At 39.0% G+C, this 23468-nt stretch overlaps 1 protein-coding gene across 1 annotated transcript in view; it reads left to right on the plus strand.

Annotated features, from left to right (window-relative positions):
* ak5 (adenylate kinase 5) overlaps positions 1-23000 on the plus strand; it is an 86139-nt gene extending 63139 nt beyond the window's left edge. Inside the window, exons 9-14 of the mRNA XM_053329965.1 lie at positions 1037-1082; positions 2767-2811; positions 11855-12018; positions 20401-20517; positions 21168-21362; positions 22903-23000. Coding sequence (XP_053185940.1) covers positions 1037-1082; positions 2767-2811; positions 11855-12018; positions 20401-20517; positions 21168-21362; positions 22903-22977 — 642 coding nt within the window. The 3' untranslated portion in view covers positions 22978-23000. The remainder of the gene's footprint in view (positions 1-1036; positions 1083-2766; positions 2812-11854; positions 12019-20400; positions 20518-21167; positions 21363-22902) is intronic.
* The last annotated feature ends 468 nt before the right edge of the window (positions 23001-23468 follow it).

The raw sequence follows: 23468 nt of genomic DNA on the forward strand, positions 1-23468 counted from the left end.
AGGGACTAAATTAATGCGTGACTAAATGGATCACAAAAAAATCCACACAAACATTTCAGCAATTTACTGTAATCATTCATTTCTTGATCCATGCGAGCTTCTAAATGTTTGTGTGCCTTGTAACCATTATTTTTTTTACGCTAACAGTCGAGTCATTAGCAGGTCATTTGTGCCAGAATGATGCAAATGGCCAAAGTTAAGGAGGATGACCATGGAAACCTGCTGAAACATCTCACATAATTGATGGCCACTTAAATTGAATGACTCAGATTTCCTTTTAAAACCAAAGAAAACGTCTTTTCAGCCATATTTTTGTACCCTGGTTAGACTCTGACATGTGTTTGTAACTCTGTATTGATTCATGACTCAGTGAATGAGGCTGCTGACAGTTTCAGTCTCCCTCCAGGCTCAGACCACATGTTTGCCGCAGGGACACTGAGGGTTTACACAGCAGTCAGAAAAGAAAAAGTATTTGAGAAAGAGAGAATATAACTGTCTCAGTCTCAAAGTATTTTCTTTGTTATACTAACAAATACTGTCTCCATTTTTTCATGGTCTCTCTGCGTCTCCTTTTTCTCTTAAGTTGTAATTTTCCAAAGTATTGTTTTATCACATATCGCCAAAAAGTATGTGAACAGAGCTGCTTGGTTATATTTTTATGTTTTGGGAGAAGCCTGAGAGTGCTGCTGTAAACAAACCCAAGTCCATAGAGAAATGATTTCCCAATGTTTGTTGTTGAAGGACTTAACTGGTCTGCACAGAGCTCTAACCTCAACTCCATCTAACATGTTTTGAGATGAACTGAAACAAAAATTGTGAGCCTAAGTTTATTTAACTCTTGTGTGGCTAAATAGACGAAAAAAAACCCACAGTCAGCCTAATGCGTCCCTAGAAGAGTCCCAGAGGGTCGATGCATCAACAGTCAGGTGTCTACATACTTGTGATTATAGTGTCTCTTTGTCTATTTCATGTTCAAGTTTAAATCTGCTTTTAGTGCAAAAAAAGGAAATAAGTATGTTAATCTGTCTCTCTCTAGGTTGAAGAGGAGGAAGAACTCTGTTATGCCGAAGGAGCCGCAGAAAGTGAGTTGATGCTGTGGCTGATGGTGTGTAGGTGTATAAACATGAACTGCATGACTTTTATTGACTGCAGCTGGCAACACAATATCTGCTGATTTCAGGGGAAACAACCAGAGTTTCTATCCTCCTCTGCCTTCACTCACAAACTCCATTCAACATTTCATCACACACACAGACACACAGTCGCATCTCAGTAAATGCCATACATGTCATGTAACTGTTAATCACCAGATGCCTGAACGAACCCCTCCCTGCAGTCCTGTGTGTATGTGTGTGTGTTTACATCAGCACTGCTCCGCGCATCAACAGTATTGATTGTGTAATGGAGGGGGGCGAGGCCTCATCTGTTGATTCACTGTCGCCAGTGAGACCTGATGTTTATCTTGTCAGCTATCTGTCGCTGCACTAACGCCGCCGTGCAGCAGGCAGACAGAGAGGAGGACGCCTGTCTGATCAAAAGGAGAACAAACACTGGCCTGTGAATTTGCATCAGCCACATTTACAAGATGGAATATATTTTGTACCCTGTAAAAGTCCCCTATGAAACGTGGGTGTGGTCAGAGCCACCAAACACTACAGTTAATACACTATCAGTGTCTAAATATAATCTATTTAAATACTGTATGCTCATGCAAAAAGTATGAACTGTTCACATAGTTCATGTTCCATTACGCACAGCTTACCTAAATATTCCCCTCCAGATATTTTAAGATGTATAAAAATACTCTGCCTTGAAAAATGATTTGTCTTTTTTCCTCCACAAAAGGTAAATTACGTAGTTTAAATCTTCTCCCTCTTAATAAAAACTGAATATATGAACATACAAATAATGTTCATTTCCAGTTTTGAATCTACAGACACAAGATTTCTACTACTTTGCTAAAAAAAAAAGTGCATTGTCAGAGATCATGTGCTCTGGAGGCTAGTTGTGATGTCACAATTCAGGTTTATAGGTCAACATGTCAAATGTTTGACCTATGATGAGCACAGAGAAATGTTTCCTCAGCAGCTGTGAAGACAAATCTCTATTGTCAAAATCATTGACTGTATATAAAGATGGGTGACGGCTCCCCAAAAGTTAAGCCAAAACATCTTCATTGCCCCCTGGTGGCTGTGGCTATAAATCGCCTGAGGGCGTGGCGGCTGAGGAGGCGTGACCCATGAGCCGTCATCCTGTTGTCCGACTCTACTACACAGACCCTGGCTCCAAATGACATCACACAAGCAAGATGGCAGCTCCCAGAAAGGAAATGGTTCAGCTTCACTTTTGCATAGCTGTAGGAAAAGGAGACACATTGTTAATATTTACAGTCAACGGTCAAACTATACATACACGATCAAAATATGTAAATGTCTCGTGCATCCACTACTTAACATGAATAATTAAACTGGGTCACAGCTTCTGTTTTTTTCAAACATTATCTCAACATGAGGAGTCAGCCACAGGACACACTGTTGCATTACTATAGACGTCAGCAGGTTGATGTGGGTTTGAATGCTGCTCTGCAAGTTGTGGTTTATTATCAATGAATTTATCATTTGAACTACACCTTGTAAACAGAGCTGAGTGTCAAATACAAAGATACAAATATAAATTATTAATGTGCGTGTGTGTGTGTGTTTATATCATACTGCATGAATGTTGTTCTGCATCACAAATCAAACTCTGATTTATTTCCTCTTACAGGTTATTGTACAGAGCAGAAGAAACCAAAGGTTATCTTCATGATGGGTATGTACATGTAGTCAAACACACACACACACACATCGTAACATTGGTGGAGCCTTCTCCATTAGGTCGAGCTGAAACCACCCACAGATGTTAATAATGAGCAGCTGCTGACTGCTCAGCTGGCTGTTAAACTGCCCTCATTCTCACACACACACACACACACACACACACACACACACACACACACACACACACACACACACACACACACACACACACACACACACACACACACACACACACACACACACACACACACTGAAAGGAAAGCTATGCAGAAACACAGAATAGTACCAATCAGTGGATCAGACATGGTTCTGCTTGTTTGTGCTGCTACACACAGACTGTAACTCAGATGAAAAAGCTGCATACAGCAACAACAGATGTCTGTTCTCCGAGGGTCCCACTTACACGACAGAAAGAAACTAAATTAAACCATATTTTAAAAGTTTCAGCTGAAAACTTTGTTCCTGTTGAGTTTCATGGCTTGTTTCAGCACTATTCAAACAAGATGTTGATTATTATGTGCACAGGGTTCAATTCCTTAAGTAAAATTAGTAATTACTGAAATTCCAGTTTGGCTATTAAGTTGCATGAAACCTCACTTGTGTAAAAGTATCAATACTAGAATTAATTATAGTATAGAATTAGATATGACCGCTTCTTTTCATAAATAAAGTATCATGTCTAACCTACTGTTTGTATTTCATAACATTCTATTGATCTTGAACTTTACCAGTCAGCTTATAGCTATTGCACACATCAATTTATTTAGGTGCAGTAAGCTAATATTAATGATGTTACTTTTGCAATAAATCATCCCTTCATCAAGGTTTTAATGTTCAGTTTTTGTTTACCCTGTTTTAGAGGTGATAAGTTTCCGAGGAAACTCAAAAGACCCCCCACGTTGAATTAAACTAAAGTTTTTCTCAGCAAGAGATGTAGATAATTGGTGGAAACCTGTAAAACTTCCACCTGGACACTAATCTGAAACATTTGATTGTATCTGATGTATTGAGCGATTATTTTCATGCTCCGATCATCACCATCAGCTCCCTCTGATCTCTAACTTTTTAACCACCCACCGCTCTGCCTGCAGGACATTAGTGGGACTAGCACTAGTCTGCCAACAGACACAGTTACTGATATAGGTAGCGAAAAGTGGGTTTTCTATTTTTCACTGAAAACAGCTGCCTGCCACGACTGGAGAGCGATGAGAGTTAAAGGTGCAGTGTGTGGAATTTAGTGGCATCTATGAGAACAGACTTGACAGATATGGAATATAACATTCATGAGTGTGTTTTAATTAGTCTGTAATTACCTGAAAATATAAACTACTGTATTTTTATATTACATTAGAATGAGCCATTAAACCTACATAGGGAGTGGGTCCTCTTCCATAGAGCCCGCCATGTTTCTACAGCCGCCCAGAACAGACCCAAAAACTAGCTACAGATTGCATTTCATGTTTTCCAAGTTTTGTGGCTGTAGATTCTCCTTCACACTTGCAATCTGAAAACTCACCCCTAGATGCCACTCAATACTTCACATTGGTCCTTTAAGTTGCGGACCATCAAACCCCAAAAAATGAGCTGAAAAGCGTTCCATTGAGGAAACTGCATGCTTTAAACATACGGTGTTTTCCTACCTTCAAAGCAGTTTGGCTGTCCAACAGTCTTCAAAAACCTAATGTCCAAATTCATTGTCAGGGTTGAACAATCAGAAGTCTATTTGTTTTAATTTAGGTTGAACACCCACACGAACGATGATGGATATTGAATCAATAGGACTGTTTTTGACACAGGTCTGCACTGATCTGGGAAAACCAGGCACAATAATGTATAAAAATCACACACATTTTTATAATTTTATTTCATACCCAAGTTACAAAGTGTTTCTCAACAAGAACTAATTAACTAAAATTTACTGCATAGCTATGGGATACACTCAGCAAAAGTACAGTTAGTGTCTTAACCATTTACGCATAATATGTTTGTGTGAACAGGGAGGTCCACATAACAAAGTAAAGCCTGCCTGTATGAGCAGTTTTATATCACCTCAGAGGACAAGCCCTCTTTCTCGCCATCATGCTGACTTTGGAAAACACTGGCTGAAGACTCCCTGACTCAGCATAATGACTTCACTTCTGCTGTAAATAAAATGTTCTTGTCCCCTTGCCAACTCTATGTCCTTCTGATGCTCTTTCCTAAGCCAGCTCTGCCGCTGCTGATATGTGGCTTTAGGGGAGAGACATACGTTATCTACCAGTTATTTGTAAATCCATTACTAAATTTGTGGAAGACTGTCCTCCCATGAAAGGCACAACACAATAGGTTTAAATATCAGTTGCCCGGTAATGGCGTATAAGTTACGTTTGCGAGAAAGACACCATCTATCGACCATAGTAATTATGACCCAGAGTAGTGGAGCAGTTCAAATGGTGCAAATATTTGAATTAAACAATGGACTTTACCACAGGAGATTGATGTTCATTTCTCATTTCCAACTATGAGTCAGGACCTACAATCATCAAGTGAGAGCCTTGTGTGTCTCTATACAGATGCCAAAGGGTCAACATCAACAACTAAGAAACATCTCTTCAAAATAAATTATGCTTTTCTGTTTCTAATTTACAAAAGGTGGAACAGAGAAGTTTTAAGACTATGGGGAAAAGTTGAAGTGTTTTGCGGTGGTTCTTGGTGATAAGCTGGAGGGAAATGCTAATGTGAGCTTTCACTGGGGCCTTTTTTTCCTTTTCTCTTTGTCCCGTTGTCTCTCCTTCATGTTCTTATGCCAGACCTTTTCACTTCCATCTTCCTCATTTCTATTTTTCTCCTCTCTACAGAAAAATGATCATTTCTATTCTCATAATCCCACTAACGTTTGAATAGTGAACAGTCTGCTGCTGTTTTGTTAAGGCAATGCAGTTTCTTAATGTGTAATGTAATAATGAAATGGAAATTTTCCTCTTTAGGGAAAACCAAAATTATGTATGAAGAAGTCATTAAGAAGCATAAACCACCACAGCTGAGCATTAAAAGACAACACTGGTGGTGTTTTATATTTTTGTAATTGTCATCAAATCCTATGAAAAGGCAAAAACCTACAATGGTTTAAATCCGTCTCTCATTACTTTCTGATCCTAGCCTGTTTGTGCCTCTCAGCCCCAAACGGAGGCATAAATCTTTAAAAGATATGTGGTTTAATTTTAAAAAAGGCTCAGCTATTTCCTAAAAATGCTGGGCATGTAGTTCCAGCAAACATTACTCAAACAGAAGTAAATTGTCCATTTGTTGGGGATTATTTTCACTTAATTAATACACATTTGGAGTCTTATTTACGCCGGCAGGACGGTGTATGACGTCTGAGCTGCAGTCTGAATTATTGTTGTAGTTAGGCAGAATTTCATCCAATGCAAATGTGTGCTTCACTGATTAGTTTTTAGTTTTTAGATAACAATTGAGCTCTATGGCACAGAGAAACTCTTCACTTTCAGTTTATTCAGAGGATCATTCAGGGAATTTGTGGACAAAAAAATAAATAAATAAATAAAAAGTAAATGAATAAGTTGAAAGCCGCTAAGCTTAAAGGATAAAGCTAAAGATTTTCTATATTTTTCTTACTGTCAATAAATCTTGTGTGTAGAACACACAATGAACTCATCCTACTTACAGATATTGTGTGTGTCTTAATCCTCTGTGCTGTAGAGCTCTGTTGTGACAGAAATGTACAATGAAGGTAAAAAGTCAAAGTCGTCCATTACAGATTCATCAATAAAACCAAATGAAAAAATAGTAATACAAGTCATCTTTAGCTTTAAGTTTCTTTTTTTTAAGAAACTTAACTCTTTTTAAGATGGCAGTGAGCACAAACCCAAACCCCAGAAACAGACTGAGATCCAGACCATGGACTTTAAAAAAATAATGGACGTGGCTAATATGACGTCACCCGTTGGTTTAAGGACTCCTGTTTTGAAGGGTTGAGTTTGGCATTTTGATTTTGACATAAATATTCGCTGGTGAAAAACAGGCTTAAAACGTTTTAAAACAAAATGTGCTTACCAGACAAACTGAACATCCGACTTCAACTTCAAGGGTTATTTAGAACAACCAAATGCTGAACAAGACTTTTTAGGCAACCAAAATATTACAATTGATTTTCATGAACTCAAAACGCACTGAAATGGTGACGGCTGCAGCAACGCCTACTGTACACTCTGTGAATCTGGGTTTACACCATGTTTATATTACCTAACCAACGTTGTTGCCATAGTAACAACTCAACTGAATCACAATGTAGCCACGCCCTGAAGCATACCCTGCCATATGTTCTAATTTAAATTAAATTAAATTAAATTAAATGTACCCAATGGATATCATGCTGAATTTACAAAGACTTTAAACTAGTGCTTGAGACTATAAACTCATTAGGAAAGTGTTTACTGAGGTAATAAATCAAGTGAGAAATAGGATCATTTTCTGTGTTATCCATTAATTTGTCAACAATATAAAAAAAGACACCCTCAAGTCTCTTGTGTTTTGCAGACACTGACTGTGAAAAAGAAAAATCCTTCATAGATTTAACCGCCATTTGGGAATCCAGCACTCATGTTATGCAGCCTTCACTCATTGCTCTTTGGAAAAACATTTATATTTTGCTTTTACTGTCGCCAACATCTGAAAGTAACCTGGATAACTGGGACATCTGAATTAGTGGAGCCGGAAAGCTTGTCCACTGGAGCCCATTTGTAGTTTAGACTGATTTATTTTTACATTAAAGTATTACCTGCCGAGGCTTGGAGAAAAATAGAATTATGTAACATGGCTGGATGCAAAATTAAATTAATAGAGATGTTTTGTCCATATATTCCTCTGCCCTCTTTTTCTGTGTTTCATGTCTCTCATCTCCATCTCTGTCTGCTTGCTCCATCTCTCTCTGATATATCCCATCTGTCACTTTGGCGCTTTCAGAGGATAACGCTGTGACAGAACTGTTCACGCGTGTGGGATGTTCTGAACTCCTCAGATCTAAACCTACCTGAGCATCAAAAGAGAAACTAGAAGGTGCTCAGCAGTGTGCAAACGCCTGCCGATGCTGAACATGTTGAAGATCTGACGTATTTGTTCATTAACCAAAGCAGTGCATGAATACAAATTTACAAAAGTCACATATTAAATCGCAATAGTTCTGGCTAAAAGTGCTTTAAATCACAAATAAAGCAAAAAAAAGAGAAAAGGTGAGTTTAATGAATGCCTTGAAATTTGGTACAGGTGACAATCATGACCTATCTAGATTATTTGAAATAACTTTAATGATCCTTTCACTTTTCATCTAATGCCATCATCAGGTCAGAGTTTTTGGTTAATAAATAAATGTGGGGATAATGGGGCAGGTCTCTCTCTGGAAGGAAGTCCTAGTGCTGCACTCGGCTTTTCACATAAAAAGTGACATGAATAAAAAAGGAGAGCTACAGAGAAGATAAAACCCTCACTCCTCTCTCACCTCAGCATAGCTGGCCAATCACTACGTGAAGTGGGTGTCAATGTCTGCTTGTTCATTTCAGAAAGTTACAGAAATGGCCATGAACAGCCGACCCTGATCCACCACCGGAAAGATACGTTTAATGGGCTTTTCCACCATCCAGCAAACATGTCTGAGGGGGTATACGTCCTCTTTTAGTTTCGTTGGCCTAAGAAGAAGACATTTTTAACTAACTCAAGATGTAATGATCCAGCTTTCCCTTTATTCAGTTTCATGGTAAATAAGGCATTTAACCTTGGTGGAGACCTTAAAAAAGGGATTGCAAATATGCTTCAGGTCTTGGTTTGTGGTTTTACTTCCAAGGCCACTTAATCTAAATTTTAGACTGTCTCAGAGAGAGGAAGCTAACTATAGCCACAGAGACAGTGTATACAGGAGATTTGAAATTGACCCAACTATCCAGAGGAGTCACTAACAAGCTTCACAGGGGTTTTGCTTCATCTCTGGTGGGTCATTATTTTACTTCTTTCCAGAGGTGTCAACTAGCAGAGGAATACTTCCAGAGAATGGGCATATAGGGGCTTTGTGCAGCACTTTGTGGCAGATGAAATAAATTAAGTCAGTGAATATATGTGCTGAATGCACAAGTAATGAATATATAAACAGCCCTCCTCGATTTCTTATGGACCTCCTCAGACTCCACAATCATTCCTGGGTGAGCAGCAGCACAGCGAATCGAGCCCAGGTCGTATCTGTCTGCGCTCTCTGAGGAAATTGTGATGAGGATGTTTGTTTTTGGATGCTGGCTGAGGGCAGAGGCACTCACACTCAAGGAGAATACTGATGAATACGAAGCCCGGCCTGAGTTTTATTACTCAGCTCAAGGTCTGTTATAATAAATCACTGCTTTCCTGTGATGCCTCACACAGCTTCATGGCCGTGTAATACAGTTAAACTGTGATAAAACACCTGCAGATACACAGCAGAGCAACAGACTGCTGAGTTTGCAGCAACGTTCTGAATTATTTAAAAGATAATAACTAAATTGAATTACTGATGGTATGTTTATCTTTTTGCTTTGTGTTCTTGTGTCTTGTGTGTAAACCTGCTGACTATGTGTGTGCTCTTCTATCTAGGACCAGGTTGAGTTTTAGACATGAAAAGTTAGAGTCAAAGGCTCAAATTGGTGGCCAATCCATGTGTCTCATGCTCCCTGAACCATCTGCTCACCCTGTTCCAGAGTGATGGGCCCATCAGAGTAAGAAGAGAGGCAGATGAAGTGATGCACCCATCATGCCTAGTGCCTACTGTACAAGCCTGTGGGGGCAGTGCTATGATCTGGGGTTGCTGCAGTTGGTCAGGTCTAGGTTCAGCAACATTATGTGCTCAGGGAGCATGAGACATCATTTTCACACATGGATTGTCCACCACAGAGAATCTTTGGGATGTGCTGGAGAAGGCTTTGCTCAGTGGTTTGACTCTCCCATCATCAATACAAGATCTTGGTGAAAAATGAATGCAACACTGGACGGAAATAAATCTTGTGACATTGCAGAAGCTTATCGAAACAATGCCACAGCTAATGCTAAAGGCGGTCCAACGAAAAATTAGAGTGTGTGACCTTTTTTTTTGGTGGCGACTTTGTTTTTGGCCAGGCAGTGTCCCCTTCTGTCTGTCTCCCCTCTTCTTGTCTCTCCCTTTGGCAGTGAGAATAATTACAAAAACACTGTTGACGTTATGACATATGCCAACCAGCTACTCTCACCCAGCCAACAGCTCCTCAATATCAGAGCAAATTTCCAAAATAGGCGCTCTTTTTGACAACATGTTGGGACTAAAAACCTAATAAAGTGACATATTCACAGTTGTAGTGCCCATCAGGATGGGTCAGAATGCTGCACATGACATTAATTACCTGGCAAATCTGAGGGGAAACCAATCATTACTACATACCAGACACCAGCTTTAAAAAGTATACTGTGAAAAGACAGATTGTGACAAGACAGAGATTTGTGATAGGCTTAATCAGCATTGTGTGAACTTGTTTGGCAGAAGCTTGACTGTAACAGATGTTTATCTGTATGTAACATTCTTGCACTGCAGCTTTAAGCAAAAAAATGAAAAGTTATAATAAAACGGTCAAAATAGTTGCCAATTAATTGACTAATGCTTTCAGCTCTATGTGCATTTTTATACCTTTCACATGTTTGCTTAAAAAAATGTACCATGTGGCTAAAACTATGTGGTCATCCCCGTCCACATACTTATAGTTTGGGACTGTTTTTGATGGTTTGATCCCCTTAGTTCCAGTTAGGGGAAATCTTAATGCTTCAGCAAACAATGATACTTAAGACAGTGCTTCCAACTTTACGACAAGGCTTTCCTGATTTAACATGACAATGCCCCCATGCAGAAAGTCAACAATTTTTGGGATTAACTTGAACAGCGACTGTGAGTCAGTGTGTATGCTGTGCTCACGCCCATATCCAGAGAATGTAGGTTTAATCTCCTTGACAGACAGACTTTGGCTGATATGATACATCCCAATTTTCTCGGCTTTCCACTCAGTTCAGATCTACTGGACCTTTTAGAAACATCAGTTTTTTAGTTGTAATTACAACTTGGACAAGTCGTAATCTTACAGTTACAATAATTCCGATATGACACGAAGACAGAATTATCACTAAACACGAGTGGGTGACCTCACCGATGCTTTTGGGCCTGAATGGGAGAAAATCCTTCCAGCCAGCCTCCAAAATCTGGTGAGGAGCCAGAAGAGGAGGAGGATGCTGTTATTGCAGCAGATTAATGCTTGTGGGTTTGGAGCAAAATGTTCAACAATCACAAGTGGGGGGTTGTTGTTGTTGTTGTATGCTTACTTTGGCAATGTTATTTATTTTAGTCAGATGGTTTCTGGCTTTTTATGAAGGTAATATGTGCTGACGTGCTGATTCATAGAACAACAGCAAAAAGATATGAGCGTGCAACTTTCCCCTTATTACTTTGAACTTTAGGATTAGGCAATATTGTGAGTATTAAGATGTAGAAATGCATTTTGACAATGATGTTCCTCATTAGTATAGTGTGTATGTGTGTGTGTGTGGGGGGGGGGGGGGGGTGTTAAATCGTGGTTTTAGGGCAGGTTGATTCAGTTAGAGGAGAGAAGATGATAACCGTCTGTGATAACCTGGCTCTGAGCCCCTGGCAATGAATCAGATCTGCAGTGTGTACGAACATGTACACACACGCGTACACACACAGAGTTCACCAACCCACCTGCTATCTGTTTCTTCTTTCCTATCCTTCCCTCTTCTCTTTAAGTCTGCCCTCTCCCCGACATCACATACCTTTTTCATCAATACTCACATCTCTCTCACATCAACACACACACATCATCCATTTCCTATTCTCTCCCTCTTTCATGTTCTTCTCTCACCTCTCAATTTCCTCCACGTCATCCTTGTGTCACTCTATGTTCTGTTTCAGTGATTACTTCTCTGTGAGGATTAAGATTTGTGTGTGTGTGTGTGTGTGTGTGTGTGTGTGTGGTCTGTGCTCTCAGGCGGTCCAGGCTCAGGGAAGGCTCTGCAGTGTGAGCGGATGGAGGAGAGGTTCGGCCTGCGTTGTGTTACCCTGGGTGACCTGCTGTGTAACGAGCTGCAGTCCCACAGTGACAGGGGGCGCCACCTGCGGGACGTCCTGGAGAGAGGAGAGCCTCTGCCTGAGGTCAGTGTGTTGCTGTGGTTACAACGCCAAAAAATGATGTGCTACAATCATGATGTATAGAGAGATAAACTCATTTATTCTCATTTATATACTCATTCATCTTTATAATAGCTAACAGAGCCCAGGAGGACCTTTCACTAAAGACAAATGAGAGTAATCCTTAATGAAAGATTGCACTAAGTTACAAAAGCCACTGGAAGAGAAGCTATCTATTAGGTTATGTGAGGACTTTAGCTTTCTGTTATGGGGACTAGATAACACTTTACGAGATGTTTACAAGATAGTGCTCTGATCGTCCAGCACAACAGTTTAATATGTTTTCTCTGAAGTTGTCAGCTCATCATCTACAAACAGGCAATGCCCCAAAAAAAGATTTTCTAGGTTCTGAAAACAATCATTTATTCATTTGTCCATGGGAAAACTATAGGAAAAGGTTTCCAAAGCCAATGAGTGAAAATATTGAGTAAAAAGGAATAAATGCAGGAACTAAACCGCAAGAGGAACAAAGAAAAGCTTGGCGCTCTTCCTCAGGCAGCATCAAGAGGTTTATTTGGATGTCGCTCTAGAAATACAGCATACTGAAAAACAATGTACAAATTAATTAATTAGTGGATTGACTGAAAATTATCATTTCAGTCATTTCTTTAAGCAAAGAAAAAGCCAAAAATTCTCTGAGTCAAGCTTCTTAAATATGAGAATTTGCTGTTTTGCTTTCAGTCAGTTGAACATCTTACGACTGTTGGTTGGACAAAGCAAACTGAAGGCATTAGTGTAAACTCTAAGAAATGATAACTGGCATTTTTTTCCCACCATTTTTTTAATATTTCACAGACCAACGACTCATCAATTAAGAAAATAATCACAAGACTAATCAATGATGAAAACAGTTGTTAGTTGCAGCCATGGAAACAGTAATGGATGCGTGCTTTGTGGAAAAAGAGTAATCAATATGTTTCTCAGTATGTGCCAGATCTTCAATGATACCTCCATACTATATGCTTTTATCACTGTATCACTAAACCAAAAATATGTCATGTTATAGTGACTAGACACAATATACAGAACTATAAGCATATATTACAAGAAGGGTTCAGATTAAACAAGAAACCAACAAATCCAAAACTGTGTTCTTTACACCATTTAGTGCGTACTGTATTCAAGCATATTCAATTCTCACTTTTTTGTATCTTCAAATCTTCACAGTAAAATATTAATCAAGAATTAAGTACAAGCAGAAAATGTGAAGACATAGATGTCACAGAACCACCCACACTGTTTGATTGACAGGTGAACTCTGAACAGAGCGATGAGCTGTGGGCAGAACACAGATTGATAATAATTAAAAAATAATCTTACAGCTTACTGTTTCACAAAGACCTGCTGCTGAAGATGAAGTTCATTTACAAACACATCCTTACGTACTGTCACAGAAAGATAAAACACACAACAGCTCTCAGGCTTATAGAATACTGATAGACCATCAAACATGTTTTCCTGCCTGGAGCCCAGTGAAATAAATAAAAGAGGGAGCTGAAATATTCAACAGTCAAGACTGCTCAAAATGGCTTTCTCAGAGATTGCACATTGTACATACCAGACAGTGCTGGCATGGCCGCCTGAGTCTGGAATCGGCCGCAGTAATTCACTGACAGACTGAGTAAACCAGATAAATTATCTATAACTCCAAACGCTCCCAGAGGAAAAAACATTTTCGGAGAAGACGTAAACATGTTCATCATGACTGGGAGTCAACTCCACAGCCAGGAGCTGAATTAAACTCCAGTCCAGACAATGAGTGAGTTTTCAGATTATGAAAGATTTTAACTCATTAGAATTCACAGTGTTTATATTAACAAGCTCTCAATATGATGAAAACTGCCACTACAGTCGTAATGGCTGTAATCTCTTCAAACCGCTAATGTGATTCAATAAATGTAACTTTTAAACATTTAGTATTGATGAGACACTTAAATGACCCACAAAGGACTGAGGGAGTCATTCATTTTTTTAAATCCTAAACAGGGCAAGCAGTTACTTATTAATGCAATGGGACTCAGCACCAAGCATTTATTCATTATCATAATTGCACATTTCAGCCACGCAGATAAAGAGATAAAGTAATTCTAGGGATGGCCATTTTTTTTGTCTGTTGTCAGTTCAACACTTCAGCAGTTACTGGATGGACTCTTGTGAAATGTTGTACAGATGTTCATTGTACCCCGAGGATTAATCCAGATGTCTTTGGGGATCTGCTCACTTTTCTTCTAGTGCCAGAGTCAGGATTGTAAAAATACAGTCTTGAGTCCAAAGTCAGCTGGCACAACCCCAGCCCCTCTAAATTTAATTTTTATTTGACAAGGAAGAAAAACATTTGTATATTTTGAAAAATAAAGAGACAAAAGAAAAATAAACCAAGGACAAAAAAATGAGTGCTTTGGTGAAGTCACAATACAGAAATTAATACAAAGCTAGTGCAATCAAAACATTCAGATTGTTCCTTTTATTCAGTTTCCAATGTCTCAATTCAGAATATTTCCTCTCACCTGCTTCATTGATGCAGGATTGAAACTTTTTTAAACTTGTTTTTTCATTCATTGAACTGTTCAGTAATGTTTTCTGCTGTTTATCCTTTTCAACACTACAAGGAAATGGTAGAAAAACAGCAAATCATTCAATTTGATTTGATTATCTTTACTTATTGTTCCCTGGGTTAAAAGTAGGTTAATTATATTGAGTCTAACATTTATCATCAAATCAATGCAGAGCAAATTAACGTGGTTGTCTTCCTCATTGGTAGCTAAAGGCTGCATCAACATACTCTACATCTTCATTATTAAACTTACTCTATTAGTTTAGTTACCTAATGTAATCCCAGCATAGCTCAACTTCAATCTACAAGTTTCATTAGTCAGAGTAACTGAAACCACCTGTGTAACCCCTAACTCAACCTGTGGAGACCCTTCCTCTGTTCACTCGTTCATTATTTCCTATATAATGTGCAGTCAGTAGCTTTTCTCTACAGTGAGCAGAACATTTTGGTCTTGGACACTTATAAATCCTTGTTTTGCTCGCATCACTGAGAGACATTGAGCTGTAATATTTGCATCTGCTGTGTTGACTTTAAATCAAATAATCCTTTATCATATTTTTAAGCAGAGGTGCCAAATAGTAGCTCATTAGTGCTTCCCAAATTTGAGGATTTGAAGCTTTTCTTTCTGATACATGATAGCAATGCCTTTGTGTTTTGGGCACAAAACACAAAGACATTTGGAGACGTTACAATGGTCTCTAAAAAATGATAGCAGGCATTTTTCACTATTTTCAGACACTTTAGAAACAAAATAATAGATTCAATAAATGGAAATCATTAGTTGCAGCCCCAGTAAACTTCTGACACTTGAAAAATCATGGACAGTAAATATAATGCACTATACTTTATAGTAAATAGGGTTAGGGTTAGGGTTAAAATATCATGCTACTATAAGATGTTGTGCCTTAATAAGATGCAACAAATCTAACAGGAGAGTTTGTCCATCAACCACAGTCTGTACAGGTCCACACAGTCCCAATGAGAGGCTTATGGGAATTATGAGGATCTTAATTCATTTCAATCATATGATTCAAATTAAATCATTTGATGAGACAGCTAAAACCAAGGTCACATCATATTTGCCAGCAGCACATCCTCATCTGTTCCATTCACTCCTGTAAATAACGAAGTAGCAGGTAAATATTTTACTACCCACCTCCCCCCTGAAATATTTATATCATCCCAAAGAGACTTAGATCAAGGTATGACATGACACGCAGCGGGTGAAGGTGACAAATTGTTATTTCCTTGTCCCCATTTTCAGAATTCACATTTCTCATTACAGCCGCAGAGATTATGAGCCCTGATGCGTTTTGCTGCCGATGATTAATAATCCTCGGCGTCACACCTGCGGTTGGCAAGGTGCTTTTTAATTGAACTGCTGGGTTACAGAGACTGTGACATTTCACATCAAAATACACCCTGCCTATCACTCACACACACACCCTGCTTCACACGTTCAGAGGTGTGTTTGTTTGATTGTGTGCCTGTGTGTTTGTACATCAAGCTTATAAATGACCATCAGCCTGAATGAGTCACAGATATTGATTCGACTCTACACACAACAAATTTGAGAAGACATTTAGCCTGGCAGCGTGTTCATTTACTCCGCCTGACAAACTGGTGTCTGCTCACAATTTATCAAACCTTTTTTTAACCTTTATCTGTCCGCAGAGGATTTAGTGATTGTTGATGTTTTTCATGTTCATAAAGTCGCCGCAGCTTTTACCTGTTTGGTTACTGAGAAACACAAGTATCAGCTAGCTCTGAAACAATTAGACTATTAATGGATAATAAATGATAATAATTGTTTAAAGAGTAAGACTGGTAATATTTTTATCTACAACAAATCCCATCCAAAGACCAAAACCAATAATATATGATCCTTCTAACAAGTATTGTCCCTAAAACCTCATACATCTTATTACTGTGAGCTCTAGAGCTCCATTGTTGTCCAAAAACTATTAAAAATACATCAATGTTACATGACTGACATGTCCTTTCATTATTTTGAGCCCTGCTGCCGTAAACACTCATCAGAGCACCAAATTATGTATTAATCCACTGCTGAAAATAGTCCCTAATGACAAAAAGATTAGCTATTTGTGACCAGTTTTTAAAGATGTGCATCTTTCAGTCAGAACAAACGGGCTTTGGACTGACGTTTGAAAGGATCGTAAAGCTTAGTTAGACAAACTAAAGCCGTGTTGGTTTTTGCATTTTCATGGAATTTACTAATAACCACAAAAATAAAATAAAAAGCCAGTCTTATCCTTTAAAGGGGACTTCTTGCACTTTAGTTAATATATGTAAAAATGCTCCCTGAAAGTCAAAAACTACGGCTTCAACCTGCTCTGTTTGTAACGTTACCTCTACTTCCTCCTCATGATGACATCAAATTGTTTGTTTCATAGTCTTTGTAACTAAGGTTGTTCCATGTGTTGTTCACATATTTTGGATTGGATTCAGGCTCGCACATGTAGGGAAGTATGTGAGAAGTCCCAGAATCCAGCATTAAGTAATTGATCAAGCAACAAAAAGCCAAACACTCATTGGTTCCAGCTTCTAAACTGTATATCTGCTGTGGATGGATGAGGTTGTTCATCAACAGTGAGATTTATAGCCTCACAACTCAGATCTGATTTTAAAACTGTCCATGTACAATAAAGTGTAAAACTCCCCTCCCGTCTCTCCACCCAAACCTGCTGATGTCATCACATTTCTGCTCAAAGAATAAATGAAACTTCATTCAGGAGCCATAAAAGAAACTGACATGACAGGATTTGTGTTATATTATAGATGCTTCTTTTGGATTTTGCACTGTGGAAATATGAAAACTGTCAGACTCTGTTGATATTACAGATCCTTAGTCTGCAGCACGAGCAGATAAAAGTCACACATGAATTAACCCCTCTGTAAGGAGACTTCAGCGCTGGTTGTTACTCATGTACACTTCTCTGCCCACATTTTTCTCGAGCTGATCTGTGGACTGGTACAGACAAATCACAAGCCTTGCTTCTCTAACCAGCAACTTCTATCAGTTGAAATCTTGAAAGAAAATCAAAAAAAAACACCACAACAACAGTTCAGTGGATGAATTCGCCTCGCTTCACTCTAACCTGCAGCAAAAATAGACCTTCAGTCAGGGCAGCCGCCTCCGAGAGAAAGAAAAGATGAGATGAGAGTTGAAAACCATTGACTGGAAAATGTATTGTTGAGCAGCGCGGAATTGAATATCTGCCACCAGGAGCTGTTTGCAAGTCAGTGTTATTTATGTAGCATTCAGCTGAAGTTCAGCATAAATTGACAGTAGTCAGGATTTCCAATTGTTTTTGAGACATTTCTATCAAAAACACAGGTCAAGCTGATGGTGGTCCTGGATTAAAAGTAAGGGGTCCACCAAAGTCATCGGCAAGCAATAATATCAATAAATAGGTATTATAAATATTTAAGTTACTTCTTAAAACCAATTTTTATACACTTGCTTTTATGTAATGTTGTCTTATTATTTGCTCTCTGCTGTATTTTTGCATTTTGCATTTTGTCTTTATCTTAATTTGTCTTTTTTTGTTTTGCTCTGGCCTCGCTGTTTGACTTTCTCTTGTTATATTTCTTACTCAGTATCCTGCTTTTGCTTTGTCTGTCAAAGCACCTTTAAACCTGTAAACCTGTAAACGTATTTGAAGTCCTTATTTCAATACAGCAAATAAAATCTTGAATAAAGCCATGACGTTTAATCATAAGCAGGGTCTGATAGCCTGATAGCATAAACCGCTGATGATCATCCGTCAGAGATGAGAGCAGCTAAGTGCAGCAGCAGCAACATAAACAGCAGAACAGGAGCTCAGCTATCTGTATGTAAAAATGCTATAAACTGTACACTATAAAAAGCTGTTCTGTAAATGAATTGTTGTGAGTTGAATTGTTCCTCTAATGCTTCTCTGAATATACGGTGCATCGAGAAAATATGAATATGACTGACTGTCCTGTATAAGACAAGGATGAGGCCAATCTTATAGGAAAATAACAGCACAAAGAAGCCAATATCTACAATATTACCCTCTACGAGAGACCTAAGTCTGCTTGGGCTGTAAGTGATTATTTTCATTATCAATTAATCTGCTAACTTCCTTAATTAATTCACCAATCGTGTTTGTCCATAAATTGCCTGAAAACAATGAAAAATGTCCATCACAGTCCACCAATCAAGACCTAGAATAGCAACAAATTCTCACAAATGAAAGAACTGAAGAACTGGGGAATACTTGACGTTTTCTACTGTATAAATCCACTCCACTTTGAATAATGATTTGTGTCTGATAGATTATCTTGTTAACATCCTTAAAATTAAATCTACTTCCCCCCTCATTAGAAATCCAGAATATATGAATACGCAAATATGGTTAACTTCACAGTAAAGTCCATTCTCAGACTTCAAGCTTCCACATCATACTTGTTGAATATTGGACCAGGATTCACTTTAATCACCAGCAAGTCACTCCACATAAAATAATCAGTCCATATCTCTCATAAACATCAAGAGTACCAATACAAGCAGCAGCAGCAACAAGGAAGTACTGCAAATAATTCATGACCCGTAGCTTAATTAGCATCTAGCACATGTGAAGAGAACAAGCTCAAGCACTCTTTGAAGACCAGAAACAAGACAAACACTTACCTTATCTCTGTGAGATGAACCAGTGTTTCCAGTTAAATGAAGCCGTGGTCCCGAACACTCACCAGTTGAAATGCAGACAGATGAAATGACACATAATAAGACCTTATTTTTGAGTTCTCCTCTTTTTCGTCCTTTTACTAGTAGCTGATTTGGATTTGCAGATTCACACAAATGAACTCTGTGTTCTCACCATCGGGTTTGTTGTGTATTAGATATAAAAACAACTCACTGCTGCTTACCTTTATACTGATCAGTCATTTAGAGTTCATAGTGTACAGTTGATAGAAATGAATCCTCAGTGGCCATGATATACAGTTTGTCTTTTTTACCTTTATCTTTTTATTTATCCAGGGAAAGTCACCTTAGCATGCTCGCTCTTTATCATCAGTGTCTTGGGTTCAGTTGAGACAGTTCATGCTGCAATAGGACAAAATAACAGGAACACCTGTACTATAATACATAACCTAATACAATCCAGTGAAATAACCTTCCAATAAATCTGACTTTTATGCAGCTTTTCCTCTTTGATAACTGCAATCATTGTGTCAGAGAGTTGATAAAAATCTTTTAATTTTGAGGTTGTACTTTTTCAAGTTGCATTAGATTGTATAATGAGGTGTTGTGTTATTCGTCCACCGCCTGCACTGATACCAGTTCAGTACAATCACCTCTACTGGTGGCCACTTATTTCTAATTAATATTCTCAACACACTTTTGTAATCAGGTCTGCATTCAAACTAGCAACCCTGCAATTACAAGCCCTACATAAAGCATATTAATACATAGCTACCACATGTACTTGGTATATATAAAGATATGTATATACACTAAATGCATATGTGTGAATGCAAATATTCATGACTGATTAACACACAAGAGAGCCTGCAAGAGAAAAGTCTTTTGATTATACCCACCACTGTTTCAATCTCAGCTACATGTTACACTACATGTAACAATATGAATATGAATATAAAGACATGTTTTCAGTCTGAGTTTATTCATGTTGTGTGTGTGTGTGTGTGTGTGTGTGTGTGTGTGTGTGTGTGTGTGTGTGTGTGTGTGTGTGTGTGTGTGTGTGTGCGTGTGTGCGTGTGTGTGTGCGTGTGATCTCCAGGACACACTAACGGAGCTGCTGTGTGATACGGTGGCGTCGTCGGTACGGAAGGGGAAAGGTCTTGTGATCAGCGGTTTCCCCCGAGACCTGAGACAGGCGGAGGAGTACGAGGCCAAGGTCAGAGCACAGACAGCTGAGTGACAGGACATGAATAAAACAAGGGAAAAAGTGATCAAGCAGTAGACACAAGACCTTTAAAAGAGTGTAAAATGGAGAGAAAAGACACAAGGAGAAAATACAGTCACGCAGCACTGACACTGATCGGTGTGAAAACATGAATCAAACGTGACTCATAGTGTTAATGCAGGAGTTTAACCAGAACAACAAAAAAGACTGGAAATAATGAAAGTAAATGGGGATGCAAGACAAAAAGAAATGACATGCTCAGAATGACAATGATTTGCTTCTGTTCAGTGGTGTGTGCAGGGGGGGGGCCTGGGGGGGTGCATGGCCCAATTGTTGAATAATGCTAAAATGCCCTCCTGGTTGGCAAAACACACTAAACTGCCCTCTTGGGTGGCAAAAACGTGCTGTCTGTGCCCTTTTTTTTCTTTTCTCCCCTGCCCTTCAAAACATCTGTGCACGCCACTGCTCTTGCTAGTTTAACAAAATCGACAGAGAATACCTTTTTACAGATGTAGAGTGACAGATTTACAGATACACAAGTAACATTCACTGTATATTAAAAGGACTTTACTACAATCAGATCTCTGAACTGGCAGATGTGTTGCAAACTTTCCTCTCTCTGTATCCTGTGTGTGTATCAGATGGGGGATCCAAGCACAGTCCTCCTGCTGAACTGCTCACCTGACACGATGTGCAGTCGTCTGCAGTGCCGCGGGAGATCCAGCTCCGGATTCCATCCCACATCAGACAGAGACCAGCATCAGACGGCTGAGAGCTTTCGCAGTAACAACCAGCCAGTGGCAGCTTACTATGAACACCGGAGGCTTCTGCACAAGGTAAGATTGTCTGATAAAAAGAGACTGTGTGTGTGTGTGTGTGTGTGTGTGTGTGTGTGTGTGAGTGAATACTTTTCTTGTACTAATCGATGATGTGGGGCATCAGATTTAAATGCCTGGATCAGGACTTTAATTCCCATTGAAGCTTACTCCCAGAGGAACAATTCTCCACTCAAATGAGAATTAACTTATTATTTATGTCCCATTAATCTCATTCAAATCTCCATTTAAAGTCACCTCATTCTCAAAGTATTTAACAGGATCAGTTTCTACCACCCAGAAATACATTTAGGGTATTCATCATTTGTGGCCAAACAATTGCATTCTGGGTCCAAAAGTCAGCCAATATTTACCTCAATAGTATTTTATGAGAAGATACCAACTTTCAGTGTGTGTATGATGAGATTGTTAAATAAAATATAGCACATAATGATGGACTCTCAGTACAAATATGTATTAAATCAGGTTTCATGAGCTGTTTAAAGGAATATAATGTTTGTCCGGAAAAAAATACTGTAGTGAAAAAAAAGAAAGAGGTTTGCAGCAAGTGGTATTTGAAAGTAAAGCAAAGTATTAGACAGCTGAACTGAATTTTTTTTTCCTTATGACAACACCCAGGTGATGAAAGTTATTAAAATTCATCTTCTGGAGATCATGAATTTCTGCTACAGATCTCAGTGAAATATTTTATTTTTTTACTCAGTTTAATTGTATTTAATTGCTTGTTTTCAATATTTGATTTAAGCCTTAATGTTTAATGTGATTCATGTGAAGTACCTGGAGCTGCATTTCATGTATGAAAGGAGCATCTATACAGTGTCTATACAGTTGTAAGTTAATCAGTAGTTGTCCAAATATTTCACTCTGAGCCACAAATATCAACCTCATGGTGGCGCCAGAGGAAAAGTCAGGCATCTCCAAAATCAGTAGGATTCATTTTCTGGGGATCATAGATGAGTTTTCAACATTTCATGGAAATCCAGGCATCAACACCTGTTAAGATATTTCAGTCTGGACCAAAGTGGTGAACCAACAAAACACTGACCCTTGAGTTATGCTGCTGGCATAAAAATGAATATATCAGTATGTATGTAATCAATCTGCCCTCTTTTCCAAGCATTTGCATAAAACCAATCAGTGGTAATCTATAATCAGAAACGGATATTTTAGAATATAGTTGGAACTGTTGAATATGTTGTTTTTAAGTGCAGTAGTGAAGGAAGGATGAGATGTAAGCACGTTCATTCTGACATGAGGGGGAGTAGATAATCATTGACTCTTTTCTTAAGGTGAACTGTTCCTTTAAAATGAGCTGTTTGAACATTTAAATGCCACATCAGGTGTCAGTGTGCGTGTCTGTATGTGTGTGTGTGTGTGTGTGTGTGTGTATGCTTAAATGTCACTGCAGGTATTGAGGTCATCAGTCTGCTGCGAGCTCGCTGAGGTTGCAGCAGCAGCAGACTGTTGTCCCTAGACTGACGTTAAGACTCTGACGGCTTTCCAAAGGCCTCGTCTCAGCCACTTTTGTCTCCACCTACAGATTGACGCAGAGAGGCCGCCGGATGAAGTGTTCGCCCAGATCTGCCAGGCGACGGATTCCTGTTTGACCATCTGATTACTACAACCTCTACACTGCCCAATCCAACCCCCACCCCCCTCCCCTCCCCTCCAAAAACCTCCAAAACTCTGCTATCCTGGAGGTCCCACCTGTATAGACCCTCCCTCCGCCTCCTTCTCTCTGCTGTATCACTCTGAGGAGACTCACCCTCATAACCTACACGTGACATACAGTACGCTCATTGAACTCCAGTGGTATGCATGTCCCACCTCATGTTTTTCAAAATACACAGCAATCAGTGAAAACCTCTTTCTGCTTTTGACAATAACGGAAGCGCCTGGTTGTCATACTCTGCTCCATCAACATGCATCACCTCTCTTTCTTTCTTTTTCCCTCCTTCTCTCTCTCTCTCTCTCTCACATTGACCTCAATATATGCTGCCAACTGCCAGACCGAGGCAGATAACTGTACTGAGAAGATAGCATCCCCTGCTGTGACTGAGAGCATGTTTCTAGCTAAATGTGGGGAGTATCTCCATTTCCCAGAGG

The sequence above is a fragment of the Scomber japonicus genome, chromosome 12 (assembly GCF_027409825.1).
Source record: "Scomber japonicus isolate fScoJap1 chromosome 12, fScoJap1.pri, whole genome shotgun sequence".
In the NCBI taxonomy this organism is placed as follows: domain Eukaryota; kingdom Metazoa; phylum Chordata; class Actinopteri; order Scombriformes; family Scombridae; genus Scomber; species Scomber japonicus.